General features: G+C 44.2%; 1 protein-coding gene across 1 annotated transcript in view; it reads right to left on the reverse strand.

Annotated features, from left to right (window-relative positions):
- Window positions 1-18,873, reverse strand: part of notch1b (notch receptor 1b) — a 38,380-nt gene that overhangs the window by 15,525 nt on the left and 3,982 nt on the right. Inside the window, exons 3-14 of the mRNA XM_029509754.1 lie at window positions 9,578-9,840; window positions 9,120-9,458; window positions 7,324-7,446; window positions 7,004-7,237; window positions 6,594-6,749; window positions 5,984-6,169; window positions 5,093-5,206; window positions 2,436-2,549; window positions 2,033-2,266; window positions 1,836-1,946; window positions 968-1,160; window positions 61-206 (exon numbers count right to left, since the gene is read on the reverse strand). Coding sequence (XP_029365614.1) covers window positions 61-206; window positions 968-1,160; window positions 1,836-1,946; window positions 2,033-2,266; window positions 2,436-2,549; window positions 5,093-5,206; window positions 5,984-6,169; window positions 6,594-6,749; window positions 7,004-7,237; window positions 7,324-7,446; window positions 9,120-9,458; window positions 9,578-9,840 — 2,213 coding nt within the window. The remainder of the gene's footprint in view (window positions 1-60; window positions 207-967; window positions 1,161-1,835; window positions 1,947-2,032; window positions 2,267-2,435; window positions 2,550-5,092; window positions 5,207-5,983; window positions 6,170-6,593; window positions 6,750-7,003; window positions 7,238-7,323; window positions 7,447-9,119; window positions 9,459-9,577; window positions 9,841-18,873) is intronic.

Genomic DNA, 18,873 nt, shown 5'->3' on the forward strand with positions numbered 1-18,873 from the left:
GAATGACAGACACAGCACGCAAACCAAAACACTGGCACGCACACACACGCAAATACTGACCGGTGAAACCCATCTGACAGGTGCAAACATATCCGCTGGTCATATCTTTGCAGGTGCCTTCATTCATACAAGGGTTGGATTCACACTCGTTGTTGTTGATGTCGCAGTTTTTGCCGCTCCAGCCAGAATCACACAGGCACTTATAGCTGACAGGAACAAAATGTTGGAAATTCTCAGTGATAAAGTCGCCCCTTTGTTACTCAATTAGCTCCAATTTATAATCCACCACCAGATATTTGTGGAGGCCAAGTTTTAATGATCAGGTAGATCTTGATTGAAATAAAAAAGGTTCCACTCTTATGTCCATTAGTGCTCAAATAGCTTTTGCCAGATGCATCATTGCTAAAAGAATAGTTTTACATGGAGTTAGACTACAAGAACTGTTCCACTCTTTGTATTTGAAGCTAACTATCACAGCTAAGCTGCTAATCAGCTGCCAGCTGTTTCCTCAGTATTTCATGGACCAGTGCGTAGGACGCAGTTGCACGGTTGCCCATTGCAACCAAATAAATAGTTTGCAAGTGTATTGGAAAGCCGACAGTGGCCTAAAGGTAGTTTTGGAAAATATAAAAAGCCCTCTATGGGGCTGTGTGCAACATACCCCAATCTCTATATAGACATGAAGGGTTTATTCCAAGCCAACAAAAACAATCAATAGTTTCAGCTGTTCATAAACTAATAAATTTTTTATGACTCTTTTATTCCCTTTCTGGCCATAGAGCACCATCCATTGTTCCTTTTATGTAAAGATATGGGAGTAGTATAAAGTTGATTCAGTTGTTTTGTTCTCATCACCTTCTCTAATAATTTAAAATCGCTGCCAATAACTACGTTGCCACAGCCAGTTAGCTTTGCTTAGCATCAAGACTGAAAACAATGGGCGACGGGTGCAGGCAGACTGACTCACCCATTGATCTTGTCTTCACAGTGGCCATGGATGCAGGGATTACTGAGACACTCGTTGACCTGGGAGAAGCAGGTCAGATCGTGGTAACCCTCTGGACACATGCAGGTGAAGCTGTTGATGCCATCGATGCAGGTGCCACCGTTGTGGCAGGGGTTGATGGCGCACTCATCAATGTTGATGTTACACATGGTACCTACGACACAGGAGAGGGCGGTTTGCCTTCGAATCAATATGTCTATATTTACAGTTCAGTGACTTCTATTGGTGCATATTTTAAGTGCGTTTTTTTGAACACCTTTAATGCAACAACAACAGACAATGCCACCTCACAATGGCATCTATATCTGAGAGCAGTGAATGTATCAATTTCCAGAAACATGAGGGGTTTTAAGTCCCCCTTTGTAGGCCACTTCAGGCATTGACGCCATTCAGCCTGGTGCCACGCATAACATAAAGGCAGCCCATTTAGCTTTAAAGCAGGGACCGGCTTCTGAGCTTTTAACAGCTCAACTTTCAGGAATCTTTCAGGAAATCTTTTCTCTTGCTCAAATCCCCAGTGACTGTGTGTGTATGTGTCCCCTCTCTTTGCAGGAGGGCAGCTTGCGTGTCCTAACAGCAGCAGGTTGGGGACAGGGTGGAGCTGGAAAGTGACACCGGTCGAGCCTCAGAGGAGCGTGTTCACTCGCTCGCCATCTGTCACCCTCCCCATCAGGATCACACTGCTCTGTCCACACCTCCTATCCTCCAATGATCTGACTTAAATTCTTGTTTTGTCAATTAGTCACAAGAGACAGGTGCCATGTTTAAGTCACCTCCGCCCAAACTTAAAGGAAAAGAAGAGGAGACAATCTGTGTTCAAGTTGCTCACCAGTGTAGCCCGGTTCACAGGCGCATTCGTAGCCATTGATCTTGTCGATGCAGGTCCCAAAGTCACAAAGATTGTTCTTGCAGTCATCGATGTTTATTTCACAGTTGATTCCTGCAAGAAATTAGCTCTCAGTGAATTCGTATGTCACTTCTTTATGTTTTGTTTTTTGTTCTTTTGGAAATGTGTGTGATCCTCACCTGTGGTTCCTTTGGGGCAGATGCAGATGTAGGCGTTCTCTTTGTCCTGGCAGGTGCCTCCATTCCTGCATGGCTGGCTCAGACACTCGTTGATGTTGGTTTCACACAGCCGGCCGGTGTATCCGGGCTTGCAGACGCAGCTGAAGGAGGCCAGACCGTCGACGCAGGTACCGTAGTGACAAGGGTGAGAGTTACACTCATCGACGTCTGTCTCACAGTGCCTCCCAGAGTAGCCTGACAAAAGAGGGTTTTTCTTGTTTATGCTGATGCATTAATTTGTGTTGAACTTCAGTGTTCTTGAAATTGTTTACTTCACAGATTTAATTCCTTTCCAAACTTAAACTTATACTCCCACTTCAGGTTTTTGTTGACACTTCTTTAGCTTTTGGCAAAACTTGCATACCTTCAGTGCATTCGCAAGTGTACTTGTTGGGTCCGTCTGTGCACTTGGCGCCATTTTTACACGGCGTGCTGGCACACTCATCAATGTCCATCTGGCAATAGTTCCCAGTAAAGCCTGGAAAAAAAAAAAAACAAGAGAGTGGTATTTTGTGTGTGTGTCACATGATTACTGTGTTCTCACCATTTCAAACCAGCCCCGCTGATAATCCCGAGCCCGTACCATAAGAGCTCTCAACGAATCAGAAATCTGCATGTTAATTAACGAGTGCGAAATACTACAAGCTCCCTGTTTTTCCCTTTCACTTCTTTTCAACACAACTCCAAAAGGAGAAGGGAGAGTGGGGGTACCGACTCACTTAAAGTGGGAGGGGGGAGAGAGGAAAAGAAACGAGGGAAGAATGAAAGTTGCGAGGCCTCCTGACCGCGGGGTGAAAGACAAAGGAGGCCCTGTCTGCTCAGTGCCTCATCTGAGCCAAACTGAGCCTGTTGCCTCCTTTGTCCCCCAAAACCTCTCCATCACAATGTGCATTCTCCCGTCTTGCTTTCACCACAACTCCACTGCCCCCTTCGCTCCCCACCCACAACTAAAAAGAGTCAGCTTGACCTTTGACCCTGCACTATGCAGGGTGCCTGGTTATAAAAAAAAAAACTTGATAAATGAACTATTGATAATTACCAGCATTTTTAACTGCAGTATTCCCAAAAAAAGAAGGAAAAAGGATGAATTGCTGCCATTCTCAAATAAGAAACAATCTATTACAAGATATTAGTGAGATATTTACCCCTTATGTTTGGAAATCTATTAGTAATAAGTTGTTCATTCATGGATTTTGGTCTGAATTGTCCTGCTGCTCTTTTCTAGCAGGTAGAGGATCAGACAATACAATTAGTCAATCATTTTTAAAACTGGAAAACAATTAAGATAATGCCTTTAATTTTTTCATTGAGAGTTTTGAGTAAAGAAGAGATACCAAAAATGTTTTGCGTGTTTTCTTTTTGTCATTTCTTTCAGCAGAAGCTTCTAAACATGAGTTGTGTTAACTTTGGATTCAGTATGATCTGCAGTCTGAGACAAAAACTGCACAATCAATGGTAAAAAAAAAAAAACCCCATCAACATAAAGAAGAAGCTTCGATACTCAAAAAATGGAACATCAGCTGTTTACAGATGGATAGAGGAAAACAAAACCAGAAGCTTCTGTCCACAGAACCGCCAATTTCCAACAGTGGAAACAAACCTCAGCTCAAATTGTGTTTATTTGCTAGAAGCTGATGCAGATGTTGAGTATCTAAACAGTTTGGTTAGAGCTCCCCAAAGAGCACTCCTGCCTGAAATCAAAAAGGATAAAGGAAATAAAAAGCTCCATGAATGAATTTCTTACTCAGATGCACACATATGCATACCCACACAAAAGGTGAAGCAGAAACGCAGGCATACACAGGAGCGCATGCACACATGATGCACCTCAGTGGCCAAAGAGGGATTTACCCCCAGACTGCAGGAATCAGACATTTCAATGGCGCTCAGTGGGGTTTCCATGGCTATTCCATGTACAGAAGTGAAAAGAGGGGACCCTCGCCTCGGGCCTGGCTTGCAACGGGGACAAATTTACATCTCAAGCAAAGCGGTTAAACCCCTCCCCCTGCTTGAGCTCACCCTTCCTTCTTCAGCTTAACGGTCTGTGCGTTACCCACAACCAACACCCCACAGACCTCAGAGCACCCCCCCTCGTCCAAAAAAAAAAAAAAAAAAAAAAACCCAAAAAACACTTTCACCACCACTTTATGCTGCTTCCTCACATAACCTTCTCTCACCTTCACTAAGGGTTTTTGTAGGCATTAAGCTCTTGTGTTCACTCTTGTACCCCCTCTCTTAATTCTAAAGCTTCCTTGTTGGGATGTCTTTTCCTTTCTTTATTTCCTCCCTCCTTTCTTTTTCTCTCAACAGGAGGAATCCTGCCTCCCTCCACCCAGGCCACCTTTGATCCAGCCGACTCAGAGCTTCACTATTTCCTTCCATAAAAGAAGGAAGGACGATCTTCCACCTCAATGATCCCAGTGAAAGAATGAAAAACAAAAACAAACAAAAAAAAAAACCAAAGCTAAAACTACTAAAACTAAAACACTTTTAAGAGCCTTTCTTTGTTTTCTTCCCTTCTGTTGTTCTCTCCTTCCAACATTCCAATAGTTGTATCCCTTCATCTCTGAATAAAACATCAACGCCTTTGGTCCAAATAGCGTAAAACCAACACTGCGGCAAAACAAACGCCTGCCCTCAAAATGTTATTTTCTGGAGTGTTGTCCTCGTTCTGCCTGCCAATTCTCGTCTCCTTTCCCATCACGGTCACAATCACAAGTCTTGATTAGCTCTACAAGTTTTTTTTTGTTTTTTTTTTTTGCTCAGCAGACTTTGTAAAAAGTATCAGAAACTTGCTCAAAAAGTTCAAACTTCCTCAAGCCTTTCCCTATAGATCTCTCTCCTCCTCGACTGCTGCGTTAGTTCTGGGCTACCCGGGCCTGTGTAAGCCTGCCTCAGGGCTGGGATTAGTGCCCATCCAGAAAGGTGTTTGGGGTGAGTGTGTGTATGTGTGTGTGCGTGTGGGTGTTTGCCTCCCTCCCTCCCTCCTCCCCCTCGGTTGCAGCAGTACGGCAGCCTCACCTGTGGGGCACTCGCATTGGAAGGAGTTGGTCTTGTCGATACACTTGCCGTTGTTCAGGCAGGGGCTGCTGGCGCACTCGTCCGTATCGATCTCGCAGAATTCCCCCTCGTAGCCTGGCCAATTAGCAAGGGAGGACCGGGGGGGAGATGGATCGGTTAGACGGAGACACTCAGTGAGAAGCATTTTCACACTGCTGTAGTGCTTTTAGAGTGTACACAGTGGCTATGTGAATAGCAGCAGACCTGCCATTGCAAGTTTTATTTATTGACTTATAACTGAAAAGTTTAAACTGACGTCATTTGATTCCTTGTTTTGTTCAACCAACATTTCAAAATCTAAAGATTCAGTTCACTATCACAAATGATAGAAAGAAGCATCTGAGTGCTCAAATTCTAAGAGGGTATAAGTAAAATGTTCAAGGTATAATAAGATATAAAGTTCTCGGTTGTCTTCCTATGCACTGACTAATTAAAAATGTAATTCAAATATTTTTCTTTTTTGTTTAATTGATTGGTCAATCAGTCATAGCGGATAAAAAAAAATTGTAAAAACGGCCTCTGCAATTTCCCAAGCAGATAATTCGACATGACAATAAAAACAACACTGAACTTTGAAAAGCTGTAAAAAGCATTCGAGGACTTCTTCCATTGATTGATTTTCAACGTCTGTTAAAAGATGAATCAAGGGTCACAGTTGTTGCTCAAACAAAAATCTGAAGCAATCAGCTAAATGATGGTCAGCTGAACATTTCAGCACTCAAAAGCTGATGTTGAAGGACATATGCACAAGTGGCTTTACAATCTGTATTGCAGACACACAAATTACATATTTTATGTGATAAATGTCACTCTGCAAAAGCTGAAGATTGATTTTCCGGCCAAGCATCCCACCTGGCATGCAGATGCATTTGAAGTCTCCTATCTGGTCCAGGCAGGTGGCCTCGTTCATGCACGGGCTCGACATGCACTCATTGATGTCCAGCTCACATCGCGCCCCCACGTAACCCTTCTGGCACTCGCATTTGAACGACCCCTTGGTGTTTCTGCAGGTCCCTGCGTGCTCACACGGGTTGGATCCTGTGAAAGCAAATCAAAACTTCAAGTTGATTTTGTAAGTACAAAACTTAAATAGGGAGCAATTTCAATATACAGACGTGACAATGAGAATATTTGGGTGGTTTAATGTCGGTTGGGATGCCAAAAGCAGAACTACAACTGTGCGTTATTACAGAAAAACCACCCCTAAGGGCCTTATTACGGGTAGAATTATGGCTAGCACAGCACCAATAATAACTGGAAAGAATGAGTTTGTATGTTGGCTTCTATACAGTTCCAAAACATGTGTCGTGATTTCTTGCAAGTAAAAAGCAAAATTAGGTATTTTTTTGTACCAGCGTCATCAGTAGGGATGAACTGTGCCATTAGTCAGTTTTTGTCAGATTTAAAGGCTGAAACCTCATAACAGCAAGAGCACTGACAGGTCATGTGGTGCAAGCTTTACCGAATGCACACTCGTCGACATCCTGATCGCAGGAAGCTCCGATGTATCCCGAGGGGCAGGTGCAAAAATGATTTCCACTGACGGGGTTGGTGTCGCAGTTGGAACCCTTCTGACACGGGTTACTGATGCAAGCGTCGCCCAGCTGGCACAGCAGACCTGGAGCAGAATATTGAAAGTATCCCCCGTTTAGCACGTAAACGTAGAATGTCCATGTCTAATAAATGTCAATACAAGTGTTTAAGAATGCATTAGTCAACATTAACTCTGGCTGGCCAGACAAATGACATAAACACATTTTTAAAACTATTGACCTAACAGTATTCATGCCAAATATGTCTCCAGTAGCATAAACTAACGGCAGTCCTGCACCAGCAGTGAGGAGTTATCTCATCTCAGACATGGACGAGTACCTGTGCGGCCTGGAGGGCAATCGCAGAAGAAAGAAGCTACGCGGTCGTGACAGGTCGATCCGGCGTGGCACGCAGCGCTGGCACAGTCGTCGATGTTCTCGCTGCAGTCGTCTCCGGTCCAACCGTTCACGCACACACACTGGTAGCTGCCAAAGGTGTTGTGGCACGTGCCGCCGTTTTGGCAGGCGTTGGGCATCAGCTGGCACTCGTCGACATCCTCTGTGCAGAGCTGACCTGCATGTCAGAGGACTGAAGTTTAGCTGGTTGATATCCCACCACATATAGTTTCATCAGTGCTGTTTAAGTATCAATTCCCAAACCTGTAAACTCCGGTCTACACTGGCAGTTGTAGGTATTAACGCCATCAACACACGTTCCCCCATTCTGGCAATCATGACGGGGGCAGTCATCAATGTTATAGTTACAAAGTCTTCCAGAAAAACCTGAAAGCAACAGAGAAAAAGCAAAAATAATTAACAGGGACCACCCACAACCCAAAACGGGTAAGCGATAGAAGATGAATGAATGAATAACAGGCACAGATGAATGTGTGATGAGTGTGGTTTGTTTTTTTTTTTTTACTAATGGAGGCCTAAATATTTTCAGTTAGTCATTTCTCCAGTTTGAAGACAAAAGAGTGTGAAACCTTTCTACAGTTAAATGTGGTCAACTGTCAACTGAGGAAGAAGGCAGCTGTACCTCCTGAGGTCTGTGGCAACTTCACCATGTAATAAAATATACTCTTATGCAGTTGCACAAGAGGCAACCACTGGACTGTACCAGCAGCATGCTGGGAACTATAAAGTGAAAACCAAAACCAGATCAAGTACAAGTGCACTGCTACTGCCAGGAGGCTTTTTGGTCTTTTAAAGACAAGCTTTAAGGTCTTTTCTCAACAGTTGCTTGTTAACTTTGGAATAGGGTGAACATTTGATATTTCTGCAAAAAGCAACAGTTTACATCATCCATTGCAGCTTCACCACTTGAGATAACTGTTTCATATTATGAAATATTTTTTTAATCCGCACTTTTACCCATTTTACAAACCAAAAGGGTGAAATTGAGGAAGGTGGTTTGCATGATAGGATCACTGCAATCCCAGTGTTTGATGGATTTCTCTAGTTGGTCGGCAGGACAAGAGGCCTCTTTTATAGTAGTGAAACCATTAGGACAGTGATCTTCACCATCAGCACTCAGGTACAAACACAAGTCAACCTCAATGCATTTCCTTTCCCATAAAGAATTAGCTTCTTTTTTTTTTCTCAAAATATTTGAAATGTTTACATCCATGTTTACCGACCTTGTGTCTGGCTGCTCTCACACAATTTTTCATAGAAATTAAGTTCTTGAATCTACCAATAAGGTAACGTTATGTAGTAAAAACAAAACAGAAGATGAAATTTGAAACTAACACATTCCTTACATTATACGAAACAGAAAACAGAAAGTCCGAGTGTGTGGAGGTGATGAGCTGGTGGGCTGGGCTACAGTCCCAGCAAGCCCCACTTCACTCCACTATGTGGAGAGGATGTTGTCCTTTGACCATTTCCTTGTGATAAGCTCCGATGCCTTCCTGCTCTGCCTTGTTCACACACCGAACCGGTAACACACACGAATGTACGCAAACACACAGGACACAACATAAGCAGGAACAGCCCAGCCTTACATGACATCATCCATTCAGCAGCGACAAACAGGCACTGACATTCTCTCAAATCAACTCGAGAGACTTTTGTGCTTTTAGAACTCCACCTCCATCTCACCAGCACCAACATTCACATCTGCTTACAAATAAGAGATTAGATCTGACTGCGTAATGTCTTCATAACAAGAAACAGAGTAAATGCCCAGGACTACTTGGAAGTGCCCCAACAAAATTCATGTGACCAGCTTTGTCAAATACTCTGATCTAGAGGTTTGGTTATAAAGCAACCACTCGCATGGATAGTCGATGCCACGTCTACAAACTAAGACACCACACAATTGTCAAAACAAAATTGCGGCTTTCTACTCCAAAAAGATGAGATTACATAAAATTGTGGGTGATGGAGCATTGCATAAAAATAAGCAACAGCAGTTCCCCTAAAGCCTTCACGACATCGTCACACGTTTATACCTGGCACGCAGGAACATTCGTAGCTGGTTTCTCCCTTTTGGATGCAAGTGCCTCCGTTATGGCAGGGTGATGGGTTGCAGGGCAGGTAGCGGCTTTCGCATTGCTTGCCCGTGTACTCTGGTGGGCACTGGCATCGGTAATCGCCAACCTCATTGATGCACACCCCGCCGTTCTTACAGGGCGATGGACTTGCGTCGCACTCGTTGACGTCTTGTTTGCAGGTCTGTCCAGTGAAGAATGGCGTGCAGGTGCAGATGTATTGGAAGTCAATGCTAGAGCACTTTCCGCCGTTGGCACAAGGGTTTGAAGCACAGGGGTTGGCGAGTTGGCACTGGTTACCTAAGGACAAAGAGAAATGACTTTGTTCTAGTATTATCTGTCTACTATTTTAAAAATATGTAAAAAAAAAAAAAAAAAAAGAGATTGGATTCTTATTTTGAGTACTCAAAAGCTGTTACCTGACCATCCAGGTAGGCAGCGGCACTTGAATGTCTGGAGATTCTCAAGCTCACAGGTGCCTCCGTTGCGACACGGCGAGATGAGACAGGCATTGTTAATGGGCGTCAGGCAGTGGCGGTCGCTGTAGCCAGGTCTGCAGGTGCAGCTGAAATCCACCTTGTTCCCCTTGATCACAGCGTGACACGTGCCGCCATTCACGCATGGCGAGCTGGTGCACGGGTCAAGAAACTGGCATTGGTTTCCTAAGTATCCTTCCCGGCATCTGAGAAAAGACAAACGAAGCGGTCAGGAGGAAACAAAGAAAGACATGGCTGACTCCATTTCATTTCATCTCTCATTTACAGATCTCCATTTGATTATATCATCACTGCTATGATACTATGACAGTAAATCTAAATCAGAACCACATTTTCAGTAGCCTGATAACCGAAATATATCGCCCGGCCCTGCTCAGACGAGATAATGAAAAAGTAAAGTAAAGTAAAGACCCTAGAAAGTTTAGATCCTGCTTTTAGTAATTAAACAAAAGAGTGATCAACCATCATTCACATGAAGAATTTATGATTTAATAAAAGTCTTCCTTCTGCCAGATATATTGGTCTTCTGATAAATGTCCATTTTTCATTTTAAATTAGCATTACAAAGACTTGGAACGAGGCAGCATGGTGACATTGTGGTTAGCAGTGCTCTCCCACAATGAGAAGGTTGTGGGTGCAGTTCCCAGGCCTGCAGAGTTTGCATGTTCTGTCCGTGCCCGCGTGGGTTTCCTCCCACCGCCCAAAGCCATCATGTTTGGCTTAACTGGTGACTCTAAATTGAGTGTGAGGGTGAGTGGTTGTTGGTCTCTGTCTGACTTCATAAATGAACTAATTAATGAAGAGTAGGAACAGTCGAAGGGAGTTTCAGATAAATACCTATATTTTTGCCCAGGCCATCTTTTGCAGCTCAGTGCCGAATGAGTTAACAGGGGTAAGACAACACCACAGAGCAGCGAGGGTCATCCCTTTGTTCAGCGCTGTGCTTACAAATCAATCTGCTCTGGTAAATAGCCCTCACCAATAGGACTAACTATCAATTTCCCTTAAAAGATGCTCCTGCCGCAGCCCTGCTGCCTTTACAGCATGGTAACACAGCCATGAGAAACTATGCTTTAAATGGGACGCTCATCTGTCTGCCGTGACCCCCTCTGAACAATGCGTTTGAGGCTGTAAAACAGAGCAGTCCGGACAGAGGGGGGCGGGAGAAGAGTGAGCTCCTGTGATGTTTCTCACAGGTTGTGACTGAGTCATAAACGTCCACTCGGACCCCGGTGAACAACCTCCCAGGGAGGGAGGGGGAGAGAGAGAGAGATGCTGCAGATCACAGGGACACATTAACACATTTACAATTACAATGAGCAGAGCTGAAGAGCGTCCCCTGAGGATACAAGTGGCTGAACAAAGAGGCCACACACACGCACACATACCTGCACAGTTTTTCACACACAACCGCAAACATACGCGCGTACTGTAGGGACGTTTTAAGGGACGTTTTAAGGGACGTTTTAAGACCTGAGCAGAGTTTTTACTGCCGTTAATTTGAATACACAATACATCATTTAAGTCTTTTACGACAAGAAATTGTAAAACTTTTTCCAGCTTTTGTTGATGTCCTCAGTTGGTTTGATTGTAAAATGTAATTAAATCTACAGATTTTCACGATCAGAGAGATTCATAAAGAATTATGTAATCTTCTAACAGCCAAAAAAACTCCACCCACTTTCTGGATAATTACACAATTCTTTTATACAACAGGAGACACTAGATAGTGTCTGAACAAATGCAGTTGTATTGGACCTGAATAAAAATGTCTAAATTATATACACAGCTTTGTGCTCATGTGCCATTATGGCCAAGTTTGATATCATAATGCTGCTATTTTACTGTTAAGGTAGAATTTGTGGTGGTACAGAGATGTTTGATATTTCTTGTCAATGACAATGAAAAGCAAAGACTTCCTTTTTCTGTCTTTCCTCCTGTAATACGAATCTCTGTGAATTTCGGTTAGATGGTTGGACAAATCGAAGTAGTTTAAAGACATCCTCTCCAGCTCTAAGAAACTGATCACCCCAAAAAGATTATGATTGATTATGCTGTCAAAGCTCAGCAGCCCTGCAGTGGGGCTGGGATCTGATTTCATGTTATCATCAAAATGGTGTTGAGGTCCAATACAGAGCCATTCTTCCAGCTCTATACATCCTCAACCACTTCAGATTTAGTATGTTAGATGCTCCCTGCTGCCACATTCCCATTTTCATTGCCTTCAGAGATTCAACACTGTTGTCGACAACGCTGGGTGGCCAGAGAGGCCTGGGTATTCAAAAACAAAGCACCTACTCAATAGCACCGGAGACGAGAACACAAAAAAAATCTACAGTATTTTCAATCCTTGTTCCTAATCCGTCCTTCCCAAAAGTCGAGACACAAGAAAAGCAGTCATCGTGGCACCCTTCAGCAGCTCTCAGGCCTGAAATGTGCTCGCTTCGACCCTTTTGTCAGCACTCATTCATCCTGAGGACAAGGCAGCATCTATGCCAGTGTTTGAGCTGCAGGCCAACATTATGGCAACTTCAAAGCACCTTGCCACCACCTCAATGCTTGTTATTCTTCTTTCCCCAGAGAGGATTTGCTGCAGCATCAGACAAGAAATGGGAAAAAGGGGATAAAACAGAAGAGACTGTGGCGCAACTTCTGTCAAGACACATGAAAGATTTCTAAAAAAAAAAAAAAAAAAAAGATGGAAAACTACAAGGAGAAATCTACATTTCTTAGGTTTCGTTGTTTTCTTCAGCACAGACTTCACAAGGAACTCAGCGTTGTTGTTTTTTACTCTCATGCTGAAACAATATTGTGCATAAAACTTCCTGCTGGCATTCAAGCGGCCTTCAAACAACATTAAAGATCTGGAGTCACTCTCAAATACCTGACCCGAGCCAACAAGTCTGTTAGCCCCGAGGGGCTGGCAGGACCACGTCCCCAAACATTCCCAGGGGGGCCATCCAGTCTGTGTGTGAGTGTATGAGTGTGTGTTGGTGCAGGACAAGCTGTGGCCCCTCTGTAGGGACAGCCGTGTGTTTGGACAGGGTCTCCCTCTCAGAGGATTAGGCAGCCTTAGGACTGTGACAAGGCAAAGAAAACCTCACATGCTAGGCTGCCTGCTGCACAAACAGTAGTAGCGAGTGAGTGGTGGCATGTCACAGCGTTGAGAGCAGAGTCGATACCTTGGCTGAGTGTCATTTTGGCTGGGGTCGTTGCTGAAGCTGGCAGGGATGACAGGATCGGCGAGTCAAATAGTTTACCCTGCGAATTAAAACTCTCAGTAAAGTTTTCTTTACACAATCAAATCTGTCACATTTTCAAGTTACTTCTCTGCTGCTTAAATTATGATTTTATGATACCAGTTTCAGTTCTATTTTCTTTGAAAACATCCCTCAGAGAGAAAAGTCAGCAGACGAGGGTTGCTGACACAGGGAAAGCCCAAGCTTACAATTGCTGGTCAAAAAAAACAAAAAACTTGTGACATTCGTCCAAGAAGTAGCTTGAACTGCCACAGACTGCTTTCCAGGAAATAAAGGTTTATAAAGTACAATTAAAGGTCATTAATCCAGTGACAAATGTGATAGGTTGGCAACACTGCCTTTTAATGTTGCCTGATACAGCAATCAAAACTGTTTGTATCAAGTCACTTTGAATGAAAAACAGCCAGCGGGGAAATTGCAACACTCGGTCCAACAACAAGCAGCGTTCCCACACTGTCTTCTCTTGTGTACAATCCTGATTGGTTTCTGTCCACCAGCCATGAATGATCTACATAAAAGTTTCTTCATCACTGCTGTTTCAAAATTGCCTAATTTTCATTTGCAAGTTGCACTCATTCAGTCAGTGAGTCAATTTGGTCTAGTTAGATCTTTTTAAATAGCGCCAATTCAGAAGAGAACAAAAGTTATCTAAAGGCAATGTCTAAGTAGATAAAGTCTAATCTTTCTCATTTAAATGTTATTCACAGAGACCCAACAATTCACATCATCAGCAAGTATCTGGCGACATTGGCAAGAACAAAACTTTCTTGTTCAAAGCCAAAACCTTGAGCAGAACCAGACTTTGGTTTGGCGTCCAACTGCCTTGACCAGTTGATTTGAGACAGAGGTAACGTCATTGTCTTGAGCTGCACACAGATAAACAGCTGTAAACTAAACTTTGAAGTTATGCAAGTGAAAGCAACGCCAAGAAAAAGGTCAGCTCATAAACCCAACCAGGTTGATTTGTGATGATTTGTCATGCATAGATGTGATCACAGACTTGCTGTTGTCCAGAAATATTTTAATATTTTACCAGTGTTATTTGATTTAAGTCTTCCTGGGGGTGTAAATGAGCATCACACCAACATCTAGAGTGTCAGACGTTTGTGTTTTACTCTTCACATTAAAACGTATGTCTATGACATTCTTCCACATGATTTCTGAGCATCTGTATCCAGACAGTAGAAGACAGAGTGTGTCTGGTGATGAGAGGTGTTGGGGGGGGGGGTCTGGCTGCTAGAAGGCCAGTCCAGTTAAGCCCCAGTGGTGGCGGGCGCTGAGGTCGTGAGGCGCCACACGAGCTCGCTGGAAAAAGGCCGCGGGGAGCAGGTGCGCATGTTAATGAGGAGACGGCAGCTGCTGCCCCGGCCATTCACCCCCACCACCCTGCTGCCCCAAACCCCCTTCTCTCACCCCTCTGCATCCTTCCTCACCATCGCCCTCCATCCTACTGTCCAAAAACTGAGAGTGCCAAAAAATTTGCTTGTTCATAAAATCAGAGCTGCATTTTAATTAAGTTGATTGAATGGGAGAAACTGAAATATAACTGAATAGTATTTAATGGGTATTTACCCATAAAATAAAATTTTTCTAATTTATACACATACTATACAAAATATAGTTCAAGAGTCAAGGAGATCAGATTGCTTCCATTTTATTAAAAAGATATTTAGATGCATCTTGCGCTGGCCATTTTTTACAGGGCTGGTATCTGAATGCTGCCCCACTCCTCCTCCTTCATCTGAGGGCTCACCAAATGAGAAATGAGGAGCAAGAGAGGAAGAGAACAGAGAGAGAGCGAAGGATGAGTGGGCCCATTGTTGTTCCTCCTCCTCATTCAGAGCCCACCCCAGGCTGGGAGTATTCAGCTGTTAGACCTCCTCTTTCCTCTCTTTCCTCTCCTTCCCCTCCTCTTTCTCCCTCCCTCTCTGTATCCAAAAAAAATCTTCCTCTGAATCTTCTTTCATTATATGTGGCTCATCCCTGAATCCCCCCCCCCGCCCCAACTTTTTTCCCCTCATTATTGGTTTCACTTCCTCGGTTCAAAGCCGTATGGTTCCTGGCATCCGTTCGCTCCCCTCTGTTGCACCTTCTTTCCCTCCAAACCCAGTCACCCCACTCCTCCTACACCCCATTCCCATTCTTTCCCCCCATTTATGAAGACACCACATTAAGATTTATAAGTCTCAACTGACGACTGCCCACTGCTATAAAACTTTCTCCAAGCTGCTCTGCAAGTTTTTAGTGGTCTGTGATGTTTGAGGCCAGGGGTAACACAGGAGAAAAAGATTCAAAATCCAAAACACACACACACACACACACGCACACAAGTGGGACAAACAAAGGAAACAGAAAGAAAGGAAATTGGAACTGGGTTGGTTGGGTTTTCAAAAGAGATGGGTTGCCAGTTCAGCAGGAATTTTGCTGTTTACACTGAAGATTCTGCTGTCCTGATTCTTAACCCGGGAAAACCTCAATAGAGGCTTGCTGGCAGCCGCACTTTATGGTTCCTTGAAAAGACTTGCAGCTCTGAAACCAGCATCTGCCCTCGCAAAAAAAACAACCCAGCGTCTCACACAGAGGCCTGAAAGACAAATAGATTGAGCCCCCCGCCCCCCTTCACCCTCACCTCAGTGCACGTGGACACACTATCCAAACACACTCTGGCTGAGGTGCAAGCAGTAAGTCAACTGTAGCACACGCTAGGCAAAGAATGCTAACAGTTTGCTCTTTAACTTGGCGAGAGCCTGTCAAATACGGAATCAGCACAAAACAGCCTTCACCGGCGTCAAGCTGAACTGTCTCAATGTGTGTATAAAATAAAAGGAGGGTAAGACAAAAAAAAAAAAAAAAACATTCAACGACTCTTTTATGGAGTCTAGTTGTGCTCAAAGCAAACAGAGCAAAGCAGCTGCTTCAACAAGAGAAATCTGCCGGCAAGAAGGATAATCTCCACAGCAGCAGGTAAACTGGTGCTGCTGGAAAGGTAAATAAAGAAGACATGAAAAGAGGGGCACAAATCAGAAGCTGAGTAAATATCAGGTGTTTGGGAGGTGTCGTATAACTGCAGGACAGCAGCGGAATTATCTCTGCGGTAAGGCCGATACTGTTATTATCCTCTCTGTCATCCCTGCCCAGTAGGCCTCATTGTTCTCCTCTGCACTCGCTTCTGGGCCGACTCTTCTTCGATTGCTGTCGCAGTAGCCCGTGGCAACAGGTCCGCGACACTGAAGGGATGCATAACAGGGCCGGGCGGCGGCTCGAGCCTACAGCAGATGTTGTGGTGACATCTGACCCTCGGCCAGGCGTCACAATAAAGGGGCTTTCCTCAGTGCCGGGCCAATCTGCCATCTGCCATCTTTCTGAGGTCACACACAGATGGGGACAGCGGCTTTCGAAGTAATATGTAGGCTACACATGTGCAATGTATACAAATAAAATCCTGGAGTGAGTATACAGGTTTTGGCAACTTGACAGGCCGCCGTGCCGTGTGGCTTTTAAGAAGCTTAGTGCATTTATTCAATTATTGTGCCACATTAAGCTCTGTGGGAGACAGAATCAGTAGTGAATATGGTCGGGTAATTCTCTGTTTACCTTTGTCTAAGGTTCCAGAAAAACTTAACCAAATCTAACCATTTGTTGATAAACAACTCAGGTAAGTTTAGTAGATTGAGTTAACCAATGATATTAATCACAAACTAATTATTTTCTCTAATATCTCAATTTTTTAAAAGCAAAGAGGAAATACGGAGGGAGAATGCCAGATTGATTCCACACTGGGGGACATTGTGGTTTATGTGGTGCAGCTTGTTATGGTCATTATTTTACCATTCACTTTTGTTCTCTCTTACAAATTGCATCTGATGAACCTGACGAACTCGTCTGATTGCCTGTCTGCTTATATTTCTTGCCCTTGAGACTTAATTTTAGTAACACTGCAGCACTCCCAGAGGAACAATGATGGAGGGATGGTCAAAAACCTTAAGGATCCCAACATTTAATAAACTAGAAGTGTTATATCGTGTTTCTTTCTCAGGTGTCTTCACTAGTGACAAAGAGCTTCCAGTCAGGAGTCAAACTGTGTTAGTGGAGCATGTTTGTACTTCTGTCCCCCCCCCCGCCCATCCCTCCTTCCTTCCTACCACCCGTTCACATTTCCTGGCTGTTTGGTTCTCTGTCTGTACTAAGTCCTCTTTAGTCTTGTCAGATCTGTTTTACAAGCATTGCCCAGGGGGGTTTCTCCATCTCCTTCCCTCTCTCTTTTTTTTTTTTTGTCCCGTCTTCTCTTTTCCAAGCAGCAGATAGACACTAATCTCACTGACAACTCTGCCACTCTTCACTGTGGTGAAGAGAAATCAACACAAAAATGTGCATTTGAAATTCAGCCTCATTCACACAAATTAAGTTGGCTGCGGTAAAAATAGCTCTTTGGCTAAAACTGAAGCTGGCATGAAAACGGGGGCTGTTATTTGTTGTGGAACTGAAACCAAAGTTACCACCACTGGCTACAGAAATTACAGGGGAGGCGCTGCCCCTCGTTCCCTCTCCTTAGAGCCATCCCTCTTTTTCTTCCTCTCTAATAGTACAGGAGAGCTGAAGTGACCGGCCCACATCTGGCAGCCTTCATTAGAGACCCTGTTTATTTGGGAGTGCTACGGACACAGCCCATGGGAAAGAGCCAGCTCCCCCGGGAATCAGGACTGAGTGTGTGTCTTGACAGACACAGCAGCCCTAATGACTTCTGACACTGTTTGCTTTACAAGGCTGGGAACCACTTAAAGGCTTTACGGGTGTCTTAAGATGTACCTGCCGACGGTGCAACTGGACCCTCAGGCTGTTATTGTACGTGACAACTTCAGGGTGTGAGCCATGAGCATCGTCACCTCCGCCTCCCTGTGCCCAGGTGTCCTCCATAAATCAGAGTCCTGGATGAAGCTTGTTTTATATGTTTTAAGAGTGAGTGAATCAGCCAAACTACAAAATGAACAGTTAAATGTACATGACTACTAAACTCTGGATCCTTTACAGGGTGGCAGAAGGCATCAGCTCCCTGTGCTTTTAATATCAAACATCAAATTAACAACTTTACCTGAGAACCTGAAAACTTATTCAACATTAGTTTTGTGCCATATTCCTTTTTTTGGCCCATTTTCCAACAAAAACTTATTTAAAATAAAATTTCATCAGTGAGTGGGTGGTGTTGCTTCCCTAAACAAACAGTTTTACTTCACTATAAAGGGATCACACTCCATTCTCCTAAATGTTCTGTGACTGACTGAGTGTCAGGCAGCGAGAGTGACTGAAAGCTAAAAGCACACCTGGCAGACAAAGTCAATCTGTTTCTGCGTGAAGCTGAATGGGCAAAACCACAAGTAATTATGGGTATTATGGAGCATGCTGCTGTGTGGCCGAGTGCACGTCCCTCCTCGTTGTTATACTATAACCCACAGACAGGTGGTCTGGCTGAATGACGGAAAAAAGAAATGAGAAAGTGTGGTTTGATGTATGCCAAGTGTCTTTGTCTCTCACACTCACACACACACACACACACGCTGACTGTCAGTCCTCTCAGCCTGCGATCAAAGTTTATGCGATTTGTCTTGGCATATGCCAACCAGAGCGGCTCAAATATCACTAATCCCCGACGCTGAGGTTCCCCACCACCAAGTCTCTTCACTCAGCCAGAACAGTCTGCCGATCAGCCCTCTCACCAGTCGGACTCTTGCCAAAGGGAACCCAACACTGGCGGCAGCGGCCATATAAAAGGCTTGTGCTGTGTCTTTCTCAATGTGTGATGATATGATCAGATACAGCACCTTTTCTTCCCCCGGGCCACTCCGAGGTTGTTTCCTGACTCTGAATGGAGGTATAGGGCGGGGGCATAGAGTGTGTGGGGGAGGTTAAGATAGACTCATCTGACCACCAGAGAAAACAGAGGTGCCATTGAGGAATCTCCAG

The sequence above is a fragment of the Echeneis naucrates genome, chromosome 9, assembly GCF_900963305.1.
Source record: "Echeneis naucrates chromosome 9, fEcheNa1.1, whole genome shotgun sequence".
Taxonomy (NCBI): domain Eukaryota; kingdom Metazoa; phylum Chordata; class Actinopteri; order Carangiformes; family Echeneidae; genus Echeneis; species Echeneis naucrates.